Source organism: Stegodyphus dumicola, chromosome 6 (assembly GCF_044657685.1).
Source record: "Stegodyphus dumicola isolate Sdum_Otavi_A_Nest chromosome 6, ASM4465768v1".
Taxonomy (NCBI): Eukaryota; Metazoa; Arthropoda; class Arachnida; order Araneae; family Eresidae; genus Stegodyphus; species Stegodyphus dumicola.
The window spans coordinates 117,744,254-117,760,470 of record NC_140773.1 but is presented as its reverse complement, the minus strand read 5'-3'; the positions used below and the strand labels follow the sequence as shown (position 1 = coordinate 117,760,470).

Below are 16,217 nucleotides of genomic sequence, written 5' to 3'. Positions count from 1 at the left end.
CAGATTCCCTTAGAAAGTCTCCACGAAGGCATCCCTCCTCTTAGGCAGATAGCCCTCGAGGCTTTGCCATAATTACACACACTCAAAAGTGTTTCTCAACGAAAGTAAAGAAATTTTAAAATCGATACGACTGCCAACATGATTATGCAAATACTTATTTATGAATCTGCGAGCCATAACATCCAAATTGTTTCACATATTATTCAATATATATGTATCTACGTATTTTATACGTATAATTATTCCGTATGCGAAACGGGTGTACTATTTTTACGCAATTGTTAAGACACCGTGTATATTCTGTGGTGTACTTTTATCTCAAACTTTGTGTCTTTGTGTCCTAAATGTATTTGTTCAAACTTCTTCTTTTCACTCTGTTTTTTTTTTATGAAGGGGAAAAAGTCGTAAATTTTGAATGAGGTAGTTGTATGTCATAGGTACTGGACTTATTTTTTTGTAGTTAAAGAAGTAGATTTTATAGTAGAAGTAGTTTGATTTTTGTTGTAAAAAACGTAGAAAATAATTTTAAGATAATATTAAGATGGTTAAAATAGTCTTAATTTTAAGATAAAATAATAAGACCTTTTAAAGTTTCATCAATAATTTACTTCCTTGTACGAAGTAAAAAGAAAGTATTGTAATCGGGAAAGTTTCAGGCAGCATATTTCAACCAAAATATCCATTTTGACCGCTAGCGAATGCAATTTAACGATGTTTTTGAGTGATATCTGTACGTAAGGACAGAATAAAAGACTCTTTTCCTCCAAAAAAATTATAAAACTGCTTTAAAATGAATTCTAAAAAGAATTTTTCGTGGTGTCTGTACGCACGTACGTACGTATGTATCTCGCATAACTCAAAAACGAGTAGCCTCAGAACTTTGAAATTCTGTATATAGGACTGCTATAACATATATATGTGTATCTCGTAGTTTGGTTGAAATAGGCCGCACCAAACGTATATAAATATATTTATATATATATCTACTCTGTTACCCGGCTCAGTGATCTCAGTTTCTTTACTCTTATATGTTTGTAAATTGTGCATTTTTACTTTAAAAATGATTGAATTATGTTGTTCTTATCTTCGGCTTAAGCTTTTTATGCCTTTAGTAAATCTGCAAGCAATATTTGTAGAGCTATCAGCAATTTAAAAGCTGTTTAAGTGCGGTTAAGGCTAATTTTTAAGTAACAGGGCGAACATATATGTTTACATTTGAAACAGCAAAATAGTAGATTTGTTGCCAATCTAGAGAGACTTAGCTTCGCAACAACAAAGATAACGCCTTCATTTATTATTGCGAATTAAATCATGCTTAAACCTTTCTGGAATGTTTCGAGAAAATAAGTGTTTAAGATTTACTTCAAAATTTTTAATATATATATTTTGAGTTTTTATGTATTTTTGCCTTGTAGCGAAATGAGAACTGAATTAATTGAATGAGAAATACTGAATCGTCTATGAAAACGTGTTCCTTTTTTGTTTTGTTTGCTTAATTTCTTTTATACATCGTTCTAGCTTTATTATAGTATTTGAATAGAACATGTGGCAACGATTAGATAATCCTTCAAATGATATAAATTTTGTGCATTCTGAGCTAAAAAATGGGACCCATTCTGTGTTATAATATGAGATTCTGAGTTAAAAAATGAACAAGAAAAAGTCATCATGAGGTAGTTTCTCTCTTGCGACGACGACTGCTCTTCTTGATTTTTGGTAAATATAATTTTTGCTTATTCTCCTCGGTATGGCCAGTAATAGCGAACCACTTGATAGCGGCGAAATTTCTTGGCATGCTACTTTCAGAGATTATGATAGCTATAATGACTCTACTTATTCGAATTATTCATGAAATTGACTACATCCAAAGAGATGCCTGTAATTGCTTCAGATGACCCGGCGCTTCAAAGTATAATTGCTACTCTAATTTCTACTAAGAAAAGTAAATCCCAGAGAAAAGAAAAGAAAACCGCAGGAAATCCTAAGAAAATAGCCGATAATACTAAGAAATTCAAACCCTCCCCTTCAAATTTTGAAGCAGAAGTTAACAAACACAGAAAAGTTTTTCCTAATTTAACAGAAGCTGTGTAGCAAGAATATCTTAATACTCAGCTTCCGACTAACCCAAAAGATCTCTCACTCAAATTAGAAAACGAAATCGCCAATAAATTAAACTCTATTGAATCTCTGAAGACATTAACCTCCCCACCAACGATAGAAATGCGTTCAAAGTTACAAGAAGACATTCAACAAAATCAGTTCATTTTAGCAAGCATTCAGAACACCCCGAAGCTTCTAAAGCCTCGAAATTCTAAAACAGACGATAAAACAATAAATCAGAAGGATTGGCAAACTCCAAAGAAAGGAAACGAAAAATTCCGAGTCTATCCCATCACCAGATATTCCGAAAAATAACAGATTTGAAACTGTTAACGAAAATAACGAAGCTATGGAAGTTACATATGAAACGCAGACGACTACAACACAGAATAACGCAAAAAATAAAACGAAAATGTCCCCATCATTCCAGAAAACGATGTTGATTGGCCTGAAATAGACAAAATGCTCAGAGAAATATGTACAAACGAATTTGAAGTTACAATCAAAGACAGACAGGTTTTCCTTTACACTACCACCGAAGCCGATTATAAAGCTACAGTTGATAAATTCCAGAAAGCACAGATTAGTTTTCATACGTACTAAATTTCTTCAGCCTCTTCAATTAAAGTTATACTTAAGAATACCCCAAGATCCTACACAGAGCAAGCAATTCACGCAGACTTAGAACGCAGAAGCTTCCCTATAATTAACTTAAAGCAATTCACGAAAAGAGCAGAAGACCAAATTATCCATTTACCTATATTTTTCCTTGAACTAAAAAGAAATCCTGCAGGAGAAAAAAATCGCCAATTAAACAATATGTTCGGATTCAATATCACAATGGAAAAACATCAGTCCAGAACACGCCCAATTCAATGTTTCAATTGCCAGGAGTTCGGGCACTCCCAAAATAACTGCTTTGAAAAGGTCAGGTTCTGTAAGTGCGGACAAAATCACAGATCCAATACCTGTAAATTAAAACCAGATGAAAAAACAACTTGCATTTACTGTCACGAAAATCACTTTTCTTCTTATCGTGGTTGTAAGGTATACAGAAAAAGATTCAATCATTTAGAGAAGATAGAAAAACCACAAGAAATTCCCACTAAAGATGACTTCCCTGAATTCATTCAAGCTTCAGACCAAACTAATCAAGAAATGCCTAAAAACCTTTACAGCGACAAAGTTAAGGAGAAAAACGCGCAGGAAAATTTAGTAGAAATAACAAACATTTTCAAAGATCAGAAAACCCTTTGTCTCATGAAATCAATAACCACAATAGCTCAGAGAATTAAATCAGCTAAAGGTGTCGCTATGGTAAACAATATGCAGAAACGTTGTCTTGCTTTTCAAGCCATCGAGATTATTTTGAACTTTGCAGATCAAGATTAATTCGCAGCTTCTCTCATGACAAGTATAGCCGAGCGGCAGAAATCCTCAAGCTGCAGATCCTCACATCGTGGGGCCACGTTTATTTCTCTTCTAGAGACTCTGCACTAGGTGCAAAAAGTACGCAAAAATTACAAAAGAATTTAACGCATCATTAAAGACAACCTACTTATAATATATTGGTAAAGGTCGCACTTGGCCGATTGCCTCTTAATTGTTTTACGACATAGACATAGTTATAATATGAACGAAATATAACGCGGTTAAGTGAGCCTTACGCCAGAGTGTCGCTATGGTAAACAAATATAGTGAATTTTATAGGGTGCATTTATTCTATTGTGGTTTATGTGCTATCGACGAAGTAGATTTAATTCAATCCAATACGTTTAAATGAAATGCGAGAAAATGCATATAATTTAATATTACGTACAAGGAAGTCATGTGGTGTACACATCAGAATTTGTTCGAAATATATATGTCAACTAAAATTTAACCAGTGTAAAATAGGAAGAAATGAAAACGTAAAATATATTTCATCTGCTGCTTCACTACACAATTTATTCAACTGTGTTTAATTCTTTCATTCCACTGTAAATTCGTAAAATTTCCCTTATTAGCAGGGCATATGATTACAAGCAATTATCGTCCAATAAAGGATTTTATTTCGCTACCCAGTATTTGCTCACTTATTGAGCCATAATTATAAATGCTATTAACAACATATGCAATTTAGCAGATAATCGTACAGTATTTTAAATTAAAGAAGAACGAAGAATATTAAAGTATAATGTTTAGCAATTTACAGTTATAGCGATTTAACATTACTTGACGAATATTGTAAAACTGAAATATGATTATGTATAAATTATACATGATTAACCTTTAAATTGTTCTATGAGAGTAATATTGCTTTTAATTTGAAAATGGAGGATCTAAATATTGTAATTAAGTTCTGTTAATATTAATTTATTGGTTAATAAATAATGTAATTAAGTTCTGCTAATATTATTGATTTTTGCATTTTATTATCAGTTTATAATATTAGTGATTTGCTTTACTTTTTTATTTATTTAATCAAATATGTTTCTTATTTATTGTTGCATTTAATTGGAATCAAATTTCGAAACTTTTGGTTAACTGGAACTGCATCCTTAAGGAATATTTGTGTATTTTCGGTTGTATTAATTGCAATGCAATGAAGAAATTATATATACATATATATCCATTCCGTTTATCTCATCTTATTTTAAAAAATATTATGCGGTAAAACCACTTTTTTATTTCCCCAAAAGAGGGAAAAAACTTTCTCGGTTAAAATTATATGTTGAAATTATCTTCGGCTCCATTTTAATAGATTCAATGTACAATTTCTCTTTGGTAGCATCATAACTAGAAAAACATACAAATATACGTATAGTATATGCTAGGATGTTCCAATGTGATCCTGATTTCTTGATTATTCGCGGGATGATTCCTGTTAGAGACTTTGGATATCAACCCGTGACATGTTTACTAAATTGCAGATCGACTTTGATCTCGTCAAATGCACTTGATGTTTGATGTTTGCAACAGTATTGCGTAAATAAGAAGGGACTTTGTCCCCCAATATATGAGACTATTGTTAGATATATAGTGCATATTTAACAATAGAGGTATTTCGTATAGACTAGGACAGCTCTGCAAAAAATATGTAAAACAATAGATTTCGTGTATAGACGGGTGGGGTACACGGCCACATCCACCTTAAAGTCGATATAAAGCTTCTGTTGCTTTTTAGTGACACCGCAAATAAGTGAATACACACTAAAAGTTCCTTGAAAGATAGTATAAAACATCTTATACTACGCAGGGAAAGATGCATTACAGAGAAGAGGACTTTGACATGCTGTACGATATTTATTTAATATTATTCCCTTACTGATACCCTTAATTTTATCCTAAATAAAAAAAAAAATAATAAAAAAAAAAATTCAAAATTCAAATAAAAGATCCATTGAAAAGACAACGTGATGTACATGAAATTTCAAGCAGAATGTAAATAACTGATAATATGGACGTACGCTTCTGATGTGAAACAAAGATTCTTTGTTTTGTGAACAAGAACGAAGATTTCTGAGTCCAGTATTAAGGAAAGATTATCTTAGGTGCCTAAAATAGCTGATAGAATAAACGAATTAAAAACTGAGCTTATCAGAGTATGCAGGTTTATTATCTTTAATATTTATCAGCCAATATTAGCATAGGGGGCCAGGGCACATGCTGCACACAGTCATTTAAATTAATTTAATTAATATATTTTTTAAAAATAAGACTATATTATTCTTTTACTCATTTATAACAGATATAATTTTAATTTAGAAACAGATTTAATTTAGAAACAGAAATATTCCACGTAATTTGCGGATTGGAAATTCTTAGTCCGCATTAGCTAGAATTTTGCTTCCCTCTCTGTATTTGACATAAAAGAAAAGAAAAGAAAATGATTTAAATCAGCTATATCTTTCTTCTTATAAAGCTGTAAGAAAATAATATTTTTCTCTTTTAAGATACAGAAAGGAAACAAAAGTAGCTTATACAAAGAATACTTACATAATACCACGAACCTATAAATTTCATTTTATTACGTCATGCAAAAAGCAATGACATCATCAGAAAGACAATTAATGTAAACAGCAAATAATTACCTAAGCAAAGGTGAGAATGTCTGTTGGTTTCTTGCTGTGCGTTGTATTTTCACCGGATTTAGTTTACTGCTTTTCCTTGTTGCAAATTTGAGTGCTTTATTCGTGAGAAAATGGAATATTTCACAGAATAACGAAATTTTCATTCAGTATTGAAAAAAAAAGTTTTTTATCTTCACATATGGAAACCTGCATTTTGAAGAAGACAGAGTGTTTTCAACAACATATTTAGAGAATAAAATAATCTTGGATTAAGTTCTGTTACGAAAATACAGTGTCTTTTTCAGACGTGAACATGGAAAATCCAGCTTACAAGCAATGTAATTTTGGTATCCCACAAAAATTTCAGAAATTCTTTTCTGGCTTTAGCGGAGAGTCTTTCATGAAATTTAAGAATAATTTGCTTTTAATATGAATCTCAACTACCTCAAGTTAAGTACGTAATATTCAGATAATTTTTTATCTGAGTTATAAGTAATAAAATCGTAAATGTACATACACACATTTACATAAAAAAATTATTGTTGCAAATGTCTTAAGAGCTTTAATGTGCTGCAAAAATAATAATATTGGTCTGTTATTTTAATTTTCATTCTATACAGAATTAAGTTTTATTTATGTATATTAAAATTATTTATACTTTATACTTTTATTATCGTTTATTCACTTTACGCTCACCGATTTATCAGGAACAAAATGTACGTTATCTCTAAAATACAAAAGAATAATACAGATAACCTATATCTTTTTGTACACTTTTCAAGGAAGCATGTCCCTTTGTGTCTGTACATAATGAGGTATTCTTTATTCAGTTATGCTAATTAAAACTATCCGAAGTATGCGACATTTATGTCAATAATTTTCTTTTAACTGAATCAAAACCAGTTTACTTATTAATATCAAAATACTGGACGCGAAAACTGTATAACTGTATACTATTTGTACTGTGCAGTACAAATAGTATACAGTATTATATTACCTAACTGCGCACAGTCATTAATATTAAATATAATATAATGTTCATAATATATGCGCACTATACATTCACACAATAATAGCGCACAGTAACTGCGCACTATTTGTACAGTGCAGTACAAATAGTATACAGTTGTATTTATAAACACAAAAAGTTTGTATTTATAAATGCAACTTTTTTGGCCCCAGAACTTCTATTTTATTCAAAGAAAATATTAATTTAAGCTCTATTGCACCAAAATACCAAATACGATAAGTTCCAAAATATCTTTATCGTGAAATTGAATATTGCAATATCAGAAGAGCATTATTTTTAAGCCGGTTCTACCTATTATACTGTTCAAATATGTGAGTTTTCCTCACTGAAAGCTAGTTAAAAATTTGCAAACAAAAGTATAGAACATATAGATAGAGAGTAAAACGCATTACGCATTGGAATAAACTAGAGATTGCAAATACACTGACTACCAATAAGTATTTGGACACCTGTGATAGAAAAGGAAAACTAACTTTATTCAAAATCAATAGTTGGTAGAGCCTCCACGAGAGGTAATTACAGCGTGGACCCTCCGGGGCATACTTTCCACAAGTCTTTGTATGACAGCTAGTGGTATTTTCTTCCACTCGGCTTGGATAAGACATAGAAGTTCCTTCACCGATTTTGCACGGGTAGTGCACCCCTGAATTCGGCGATGCAACTCGTCCCAGAGGTTCTCGATAGCGTTCAGGTCTGGACTCTGGGCAGGCCAGTCCATTCGATGAACTCCATTGGCAGCGTCCTTGGTTAACGTCGAAACATGACAACTGGCATTGTCGTCCTGAAAGTAACAGGGGTCCAACTCGTAAAACTGCCACAACGTAGGAAGTACATTGTCATCCAAAATAGTGCAGTAGGCATCGGAGTTGAGCTTACCATGAATGGGGACCAAGGGTCCCAGCCCATATCAGGAGAAACACCCCCAGACCATAATTCCATCTCCGCCGAACTTGACTGTTGGCACAATGCATTCTGGCAGGAGACGTTCTCCAGGTAGACGCCAGACCCAGACCCAGGTAAAGGGTGAACCTCGATTCGTCACTCCCAAGAACCCGTTTCCACTGATCTACGGTTCAATTTCGATGTGCTTTGCACCACATTAACCGAGAAGCGCGGTTGGACTTTGTGATCAAAGGCTTATGGACAGCAGCACGACCATGAAAACCAAGCAGATGTGCTTCCTTACGGATGGTACTCATTGAAACAATACTCACGGATGCCTGTTGAAACTCCTCGCGGATGAGGGCCATCGGTTGGGTGCGGTTCTTCCGAATTTCTCTGGACAGCACTCGTCGGTCTCTATCTCCCAATTTCGTTCGTCTGCCGACTCGGGGCATATTCCGACAATCAACCCTCACCTTCCACTTCTTAATCACATAGGCCACTGTCGATTTTGGGTACTACAGATCGCTAGATATGTCCCTTAAGGATCGGCCACATTTGTGATACCCGATAATTATACCTTTCTCGAAATCAGAGAGCTCCGAACTGCGAAGCATCTTGCATACGACTAAAGCCGATGCTGTTTCCTACACGATATATACCGGCGGAGTCCGCGACGTACCTTAGGACCGCAGATATCGTCATTTCCATAGGTGTCCAAATACTTATTGGTAGTCAGTGTATATCAATGTTGAATTTTTACATTTTCGCAATTTCTACATCTTTCATCTCAGTTGGTGGCATGCATCAGATGATGCCATGAGTGTATTAAGTTATCAATGCAACCTATAATGTTGCGTTGATAATGATCGTTATCATATGCTTAAAATGCAAGCAAGGCTTTAATTTTCTAACGCGCATCTGTGTGTTCCTTTGTTATGCTAGTTGTTATGAAATATTAGTTAGGATGGATAATACTTCAAATGGTGTTATAATGTTATTGAGTACACATAAACATTTTACTGAATACACAAACATGGTACAAAATTCCTGAAAAATGTAGACGGCAATAAATTATTGCTGTATACACTTTTCCGAAATTTTGACAAAGCATGCAATAGAAGAGAATATTTTTGGCTCTCTGGATGACAAAAGAAAAGAGCAAATTATTTCCCTGGTAATAAACCGTGAAAGAATATAAATAGACTGTGAAAGAATATAAATATGATGCATTTTTGGAAGGACAATTTGCTTCTTACTACTGTAAAGTTTCACGTCAATACCAGTCCTGTAATATGACTAAGTAAAGAAAATATAAAACTGAGCTCATGGGCAAAGTTTGCTAATTAAGAGGCACTGAAATATGTTTTACCTTAGAATTAGTAAAATTCAGTAATATGCAACTCCTGCAATGTTGAAACATCGCAACTAAGACGCAAATCATTTGGTGTAATATCTGATCTTAACCTTTAGTATAAGCAGTGTTATTCTTGAAAAAAGAATAACATCGAAACTAAATTAAGGTAAAATATAATAGCGAATATAATATAAGAAATAATTGCTTAGAAGGCTTAATAAGTACTAATACTAAGTTTGAAGTAAAGTAAAAGTAATGAAAATGTACAAAGACCTTCACTACTGCGCTAATTACTTACAGTACGTCTGGTGATCCACACTCAATACTATAGTTCCTTAAAATTTAAAAGACTGCTTTTAAATTTTAGATCTCAGATTAATTTCAAGTTATGAGATAGTTTAGATTAAGGCATTAATTTTAGGTAATTAGCTATGAAAAAGTCATATATTGCTCCTAACAAAAAGTCTAAGAATACATGAAGAGGAATGTTTCATGCAGAACTGTGTAATAATTCATTAAATATAGGGTCAAACAAATCCTGTAATTTAATAGGAACTTTATTGTCTATAACCTGAATAAGGAACTTTTGTTTTGTTTTCTGAAATTAAATTCAGGCAACTATTTGTGTCAGATAAAAATTTATTTTTGAAGTTACTGCATATTGTCAAATTCAAATGCACATACAAAAATAAAGGATGATAATTGTCAAATAATATAAAATATTTAATTAAGGTAATTGATGTCTATATATGAAAAGTGTATTCTTTAGTCCATTATATAAATTAAAATTGATAACATTAATATTTATTAAATATTTATTTAAGGTAAATATACGCACATATGAAAGAATTAATGCTTTTAATTAATATATACTTAGCGTTTCTGTAAAAATAATAGTAAAATAGCTAAAGAATAGCTCGTGTTTCATTAAGGATGAAAGAAAATTACCCAAAGCTTCAGAAAGCTAACAAATAAATTTTTATGCCTAACAATCAATCATTTTAAACAAGAGCATCCATAGCTTTAATTTACCAGTAGCCATGTATTGCACATTATTATAATTCATTGATGATTCAGTGTGTTATTATAGGGTTCTAGGAGTTTAAAACGGGCAGAGCATAAACCATTCCTTGTGATGAAAAGTTAAAAATTGCATCCGAAATTATTCAAGTAAACAAATCATAATTTTTCAAGAACACAATCTACATATATGATCATGCTAGTTTGAAAGAGAAGCCTGATCATATATTCAAATTTTCAAAACTTACTTTCAACTTATGACTGCAGTTATGATCATAGCAGTTTTTCATGCATTTCCGGAAGATTAGTAACTGTATATAATAAACAAAAAGGAAAAGTATTTTGAAATCCGTCATGAAACGGAGCTCTAAATGAATCATCCCGATACAATCGATTACAGTAAATAATATATCTGACACATAAAAAAACTTACTGTCATAACTGTGGTACATAAAAAAACTTAAATCGTTTCAATCTATTGTGAAGATTTACAAATGTTCTGTATGAGATCCTATTGTCACGACGGATCCAGCCTGTAGTCCAATGGAGTAAAATGCCAAAGCTTTCCTCATTTGCCTCTTAAATTTGCTGGACTACACTATATTTAGTATATGTTTGGTTTTAGTATGTGTTTAGAAGGGTATATGTTTAAGGCATTGCGTTTGTGCCAAACCTGCTTCCGGATCTCGATGTCTCTGAAAATCCTCATTTTCTATGCCGCTGTGTCAGTTATATCAAATATGCTTCAACGTATGCGAACTGAAATGGACTGTAGACTGGATGAGTGACAAGAGGATGTCACATAGAGTATTTTTGATATGCGACAGGGAAATGAAATTAATAAAATCTAATTTGATGCACCATTGTCAAATATTCACCAATTAACTCTCTCGCCATAATTATTTGTAAAAAGATGATTCTTTTTTACTCATCCTTTATACATACGTGAGTAATTTAATATTAGACTTCAGAAATGCAGACCTATAATTTGGGAATAGTTTCATTTTAAGTTATTCCATCATCTTAAATTTACTCTTGCAGGTGCCTAATGCTTGGAAACTACCCTCGGTCTTCACATCATCTTTCTGAGAATATCACAGACATTCTCAAATGGTACTAGCTCTTTATATTTGGATGTAAATCTGTAATGTAAATAATTTTATTCTATATGTTTAATACGTGTACTAAACTGATGCAAAGAATAAGAAATAAGAATTTTACTTTCATGTAAAAAAAGGTGCCTCTGAATTGAATTACGATTGATTCAGAGTTTTGTATACATAAGAAGATATGAATGCAATTTTTTGGCCTGAAACTGGAGGAATCGGGATTAAAGGTACAGAGTTTGTATTAATGCCACAGAGTGAAATTTCTATTATAAAAAATATCAATAATGTATCTAGAAATTGGATCATCTAAATTTAAATCTTTTCCATCGGAGAAAAGATTCCAACCAGACACGCACATATGTTATTTACTGAATACAGTCGAGCTATTTTTTCTCTCTTAACAGTGATGTCTGCGTTGTTTTTTGTTATTTAAATATTTCTTGGGCAGATGTCTTTTATATGTCACCTATTTTGAAGCAGACAGCCGCCTTTCTATGTTTTACCTCTATAGAAAGGCATTGATTTTCCCGAACTTTACTGCGCTTTTGTTACCTTCTATTTTGAAGTATAGATGTAAGAAACAGAAATATTCCTTAGGTTAAAACCCTGATCTCTTCTCTAGCAATTCCGGATGGACATTTCTTCTAGCAACTCGATCATTATTATTAATTTTGTATTAAGAAATATAAATGAAAACGGTTCATTTATACTAACAGCATTTGTATAAATATTGTATAAATAAAAAGTGTCTAAGTTGAGTCTCATTTTTAGGATTTGCTTGTGCAAATGTGTGAGCAAAATCTACAGAATATAATTCTTTTGATCTTAACCTTATATTTTTCACATCATATTTTTGTATTTATTTAATGTTCATATAATTCTAGGTATATTTTCTTTGGATGTTCAATTTTTTTCTTTTCGGATAATATATCATCTCAAATTTTATGCACTATTTAATAACTAATTTTATTTCCAAAATTGCAACCAAATCTTTGTAGTTGCTTTATATGATGACTTTAATTACCGCTTAGCAACGGAATTTGGCTTTAAATGATATTGCACAAAATTTCGAAGTCCCATTCAACAGAATTAAGGCTGCTGCATTAGACAGTAAATATCGAACATGAGGGAATTCAAAACACTTTTCTGGTTAATTTTGTGTAAATATCAAAATCCAGGTTACTGTGTTAGTCTCAGGACCTGGTCTTATGGTCTTAGAATTATCCCGTGATTTCTCACAACCATGTTTTCCTCTCGCGAGAGAAGAAAAGTAAGCGTGAGAAAGTAAACATATGGAAGCTTTAAAATAATGCTCCCGTTAATAAAATATTTGATATAATTATTATTGAACAGTTTCTGCTGTTTGTATTAAGCTTTAACGAATTAAAGATATAATTAAAATCGTAATGCTTAACAGCTCATATTCATCCACTTTATTTTTCCTTACGGTTGATATTATTATACAAAGACTGAACGCAGAAAGTCGATATTTACACATCAACATATTTACGCTATGTAAGTTGACATGTTTGGCACGATGGTAAGGGAGCCGATTGCCATAGCGGTAACTTCGGGTTCTAACTATGGAGAACGTAAGGATATTTATAAATGTAGAATGTATTTGCAGTACGGGATACTTGAAAGCACTGTGGAGCACAAAGTTCGTTATACAGGCTAGTGATAAACAAAGACGGGATAGGAGACACTTGAATCCACCGTCCGATCCTCAAAAGTCATTGACAGGGGCAAAACAATTTCTTCTCGGACATGATGAATTCATGGCCCTGGTCTTGATGATTAGCCACAGGATATACTATAAAGCCCTACTTTATGTAATGCTATATGAACGGCTTTTCTGTCAAGCAGCACCCTCGCAAAGACAACTTTAGCATATTCCGTGTTAAACATTTAGACGATACGCTTCGCTCAGTAATAATTAGTATAAATCCTCTGATAAAATCTCATCGTACGCCTCATTAAAACTGATAACTAATTTTCGGACATTCTTCATGGAGAAGAGTACCCAAAACCACGCATTCAAATAAATAACTAAATAAAATTACAAGTGTATATTTTCATTGCAATTTAATTGATTTCAGCAGCGTGTTGTACTGCTACATATTTCTAATGTTTATTTTTACTGCTTTGGATTAATTCAACGTTCCTTTTTCTTACAGAATGCTCACAGCCATCATCCTATGCCTTCCATTGTTGCCAGATGACAAAGGGATGTAAATTAAAGTGTACCATCACACGTTCACCTTAAAAGAGATGGAACAGAATACTGTGTTTTCATTTATTTGTCTTCAGCTGTGAACGTTCTTTTTTATATAAAATAGTAAAAATTGCTGAAAATCATCATTTTCTGAAAATTACATTTCAGTTATGTATTAAACTTTGTACAAAATCGTAAAAAAACTTAATGATATGGGAGAAAATGTTATGTGAAAAAACTGGATGTTGTGCTTGTTGTTATGTTCAAATTACGTGTTTGATAATGAAGAAAGTATGTCTTCCTTGGAAGCCAATCTCAATTCAAGTAAATGATACTTTCTGTGAATACCAATAATGGAATATTTATATATTTCACTTGCTGAAATGGAACTTTCATTATCAATGGCAATGCTCATGTCGACATAGCTTTAATCGCTAATGGGTAATAGTTCATGGTAAGTTTTTGTTTTCATATGTTCTCAAATTTTTAAATTAATGTTTTTTATTTCCTTTTGTTGCAAAACCGATTTGTTTGTTTCCTTTCATCATAAGTGTTTTAAATAATAATGCAGCAGCTTTAAAATACATTCGGGAAGTTTATAAAAATAATACGTATAATTACTATGCTTTTGATAATCTCTCTCTCTCTCCCTACACACACACACACACACACACACACACACATATATATATATATATATATATATATGATATATATATATATATGATATATATATATATATGATATATATATATATGATATATATATATATATATATATATATATATATATATATATATATATATATATATATATATGATAAAATTAATAGCTCTATAATTCTTCATTTTAATTTGTTATTGTCTCTTTCTGTTCTAAAACTAGCAACTGGTTACCTCTTAACATTTCCTGGACTGCGTCATTTCTAGATTAATCCATATCATATGATTTCCACATAACGATGATTGCGTAGCTAATTCAGACCTTAAAATTTCCAGAAACGAAATTTTTTTCTTAAACAAAGCTTCCATATTGAGTAACTACATGCTTTGTTTCCCCATTTTAGCCTATCTAAAGTGCTTCTGCGCTACTCGAATCTTACTAAAAACCATATAAGAAAACTAAATATTCTGGAACAAGCATGATTATTGTGCTAAGATATTTGTGGCTGTAAAACGTTTAATTAAAATTATTTGAATGCTTAAAATCTGCTCTGGCTGCTAGCTTGTACTATTGTATGCTTTGACAACTACCTCCTTTATTTGCTATATATTATTACACATACACGCACATGTAGAGAGAGAGTCTATAATACTACTATAATACTGTCTATAATACAGGAGAGCAATATTTCATAAAATACATATCTGAAAACTGTACCTGACTTGATTAGAGTAATTTATAATGCGCTGAGGGATTTCAAATGTTTGTGGTATAAAAGTGTAATAAATGAAGTAAAAATATGTTTAAAGATTCTCTCGGTGTTTGCTTTTGTAATGCACCTCATCACTTAGTGGGGTGTTTAGCGTTGGGGACATGGTAACTTGGTTGGACGTAGTACACTTGGACATACTCCAACAGCGGCTAGCTATAGTTACAGGGAGATCACATGAGCTTTATTTTTCAAGATGAGGTTCAACTGTATCTTCATGAATGTATTGCACTTTCTTGGTGCTCAGCGTTTCGATCGCTTGATAGAACACGCGTCTCGACGAGACTCTCCTATCTTTTCAAAGTCTCCTCGTTCTTCAGACATAATCCAATCTGAATTTGTGTATGGGTTTATTTCCAAGACAGTTTGTTCGTGACCTGTTTGCTTGTAAATTTTGGAAAACTACAAAAAGGTATGACAAGTGCACTTACGTGATATTGCTGGTAATATTAGAATGATACGTGGTATCGAACATTATATGCTCTAACGCATGCGGAAAGAACTTGGATAATTTCTTTGTTTGTGATTCAAATTTAATAAAATATTACTTTTTACTTTCTTAATATTTGTTATAGTTATTGCGATGCAAATTCCAACATCCAGAAAAGTAACAGTACAAGAGTTATAAATGTGTTATGATATCTCATTATTTATTCCTCAATTTTTTTAATTGTAAAAAAGTATATTTATCAAGTTTTCCTTTAGGTCATGCTACACAGATAACATACTTTAATTTCTTATTCTATAATTTCAAAATACAGACTCATATATGTATATATATAGCTGATTTATATGCAAGCCTTTTCCTTTCTTTATAAATACCCTGAGAACGTTTGGGGGAGTTCTAATGCAAGGCTGTCTTGTTTTCGGGAAAATAAGATAATAATTTAATTTTCAGTCAGAAACATTCAAAAGTTAGGAAAATGTATTGTTTTGAAACCTACAACTGTTTAAAATAATGTGATTTAGAAGGAAATATTAGGCCTCATTTAATACCCGTGCGTCAAAATCAACTTCTCT

At 32.1% G+C, this 16,217-nt stretch overlaps 1 protein-coding gene across 1 annotated transcript in view; it reads left to right on the top strand.

Moving 5' to 3' along the window:
- Nucleotides 1-16,217, top strand: part of LOC118190823 (synaptogenesis protein syg-2-like) — a 431,621-nt gene that overhangs the window by 387,778 nt on the left and 27,626 nt on the right. The window contains exon 15 of the mRNA XM_085819684.1: nt 13,728-14,219. Coding sequence (XP_085675810.1) covers nt 13,728-13,772 — 45 coding nt within the window. The 3' untranslated portion in view covers nt 13,773-14,219. The remainder of the gene's footprint in view (nt 1-13,727; nt 14,220-16,217) is intronic.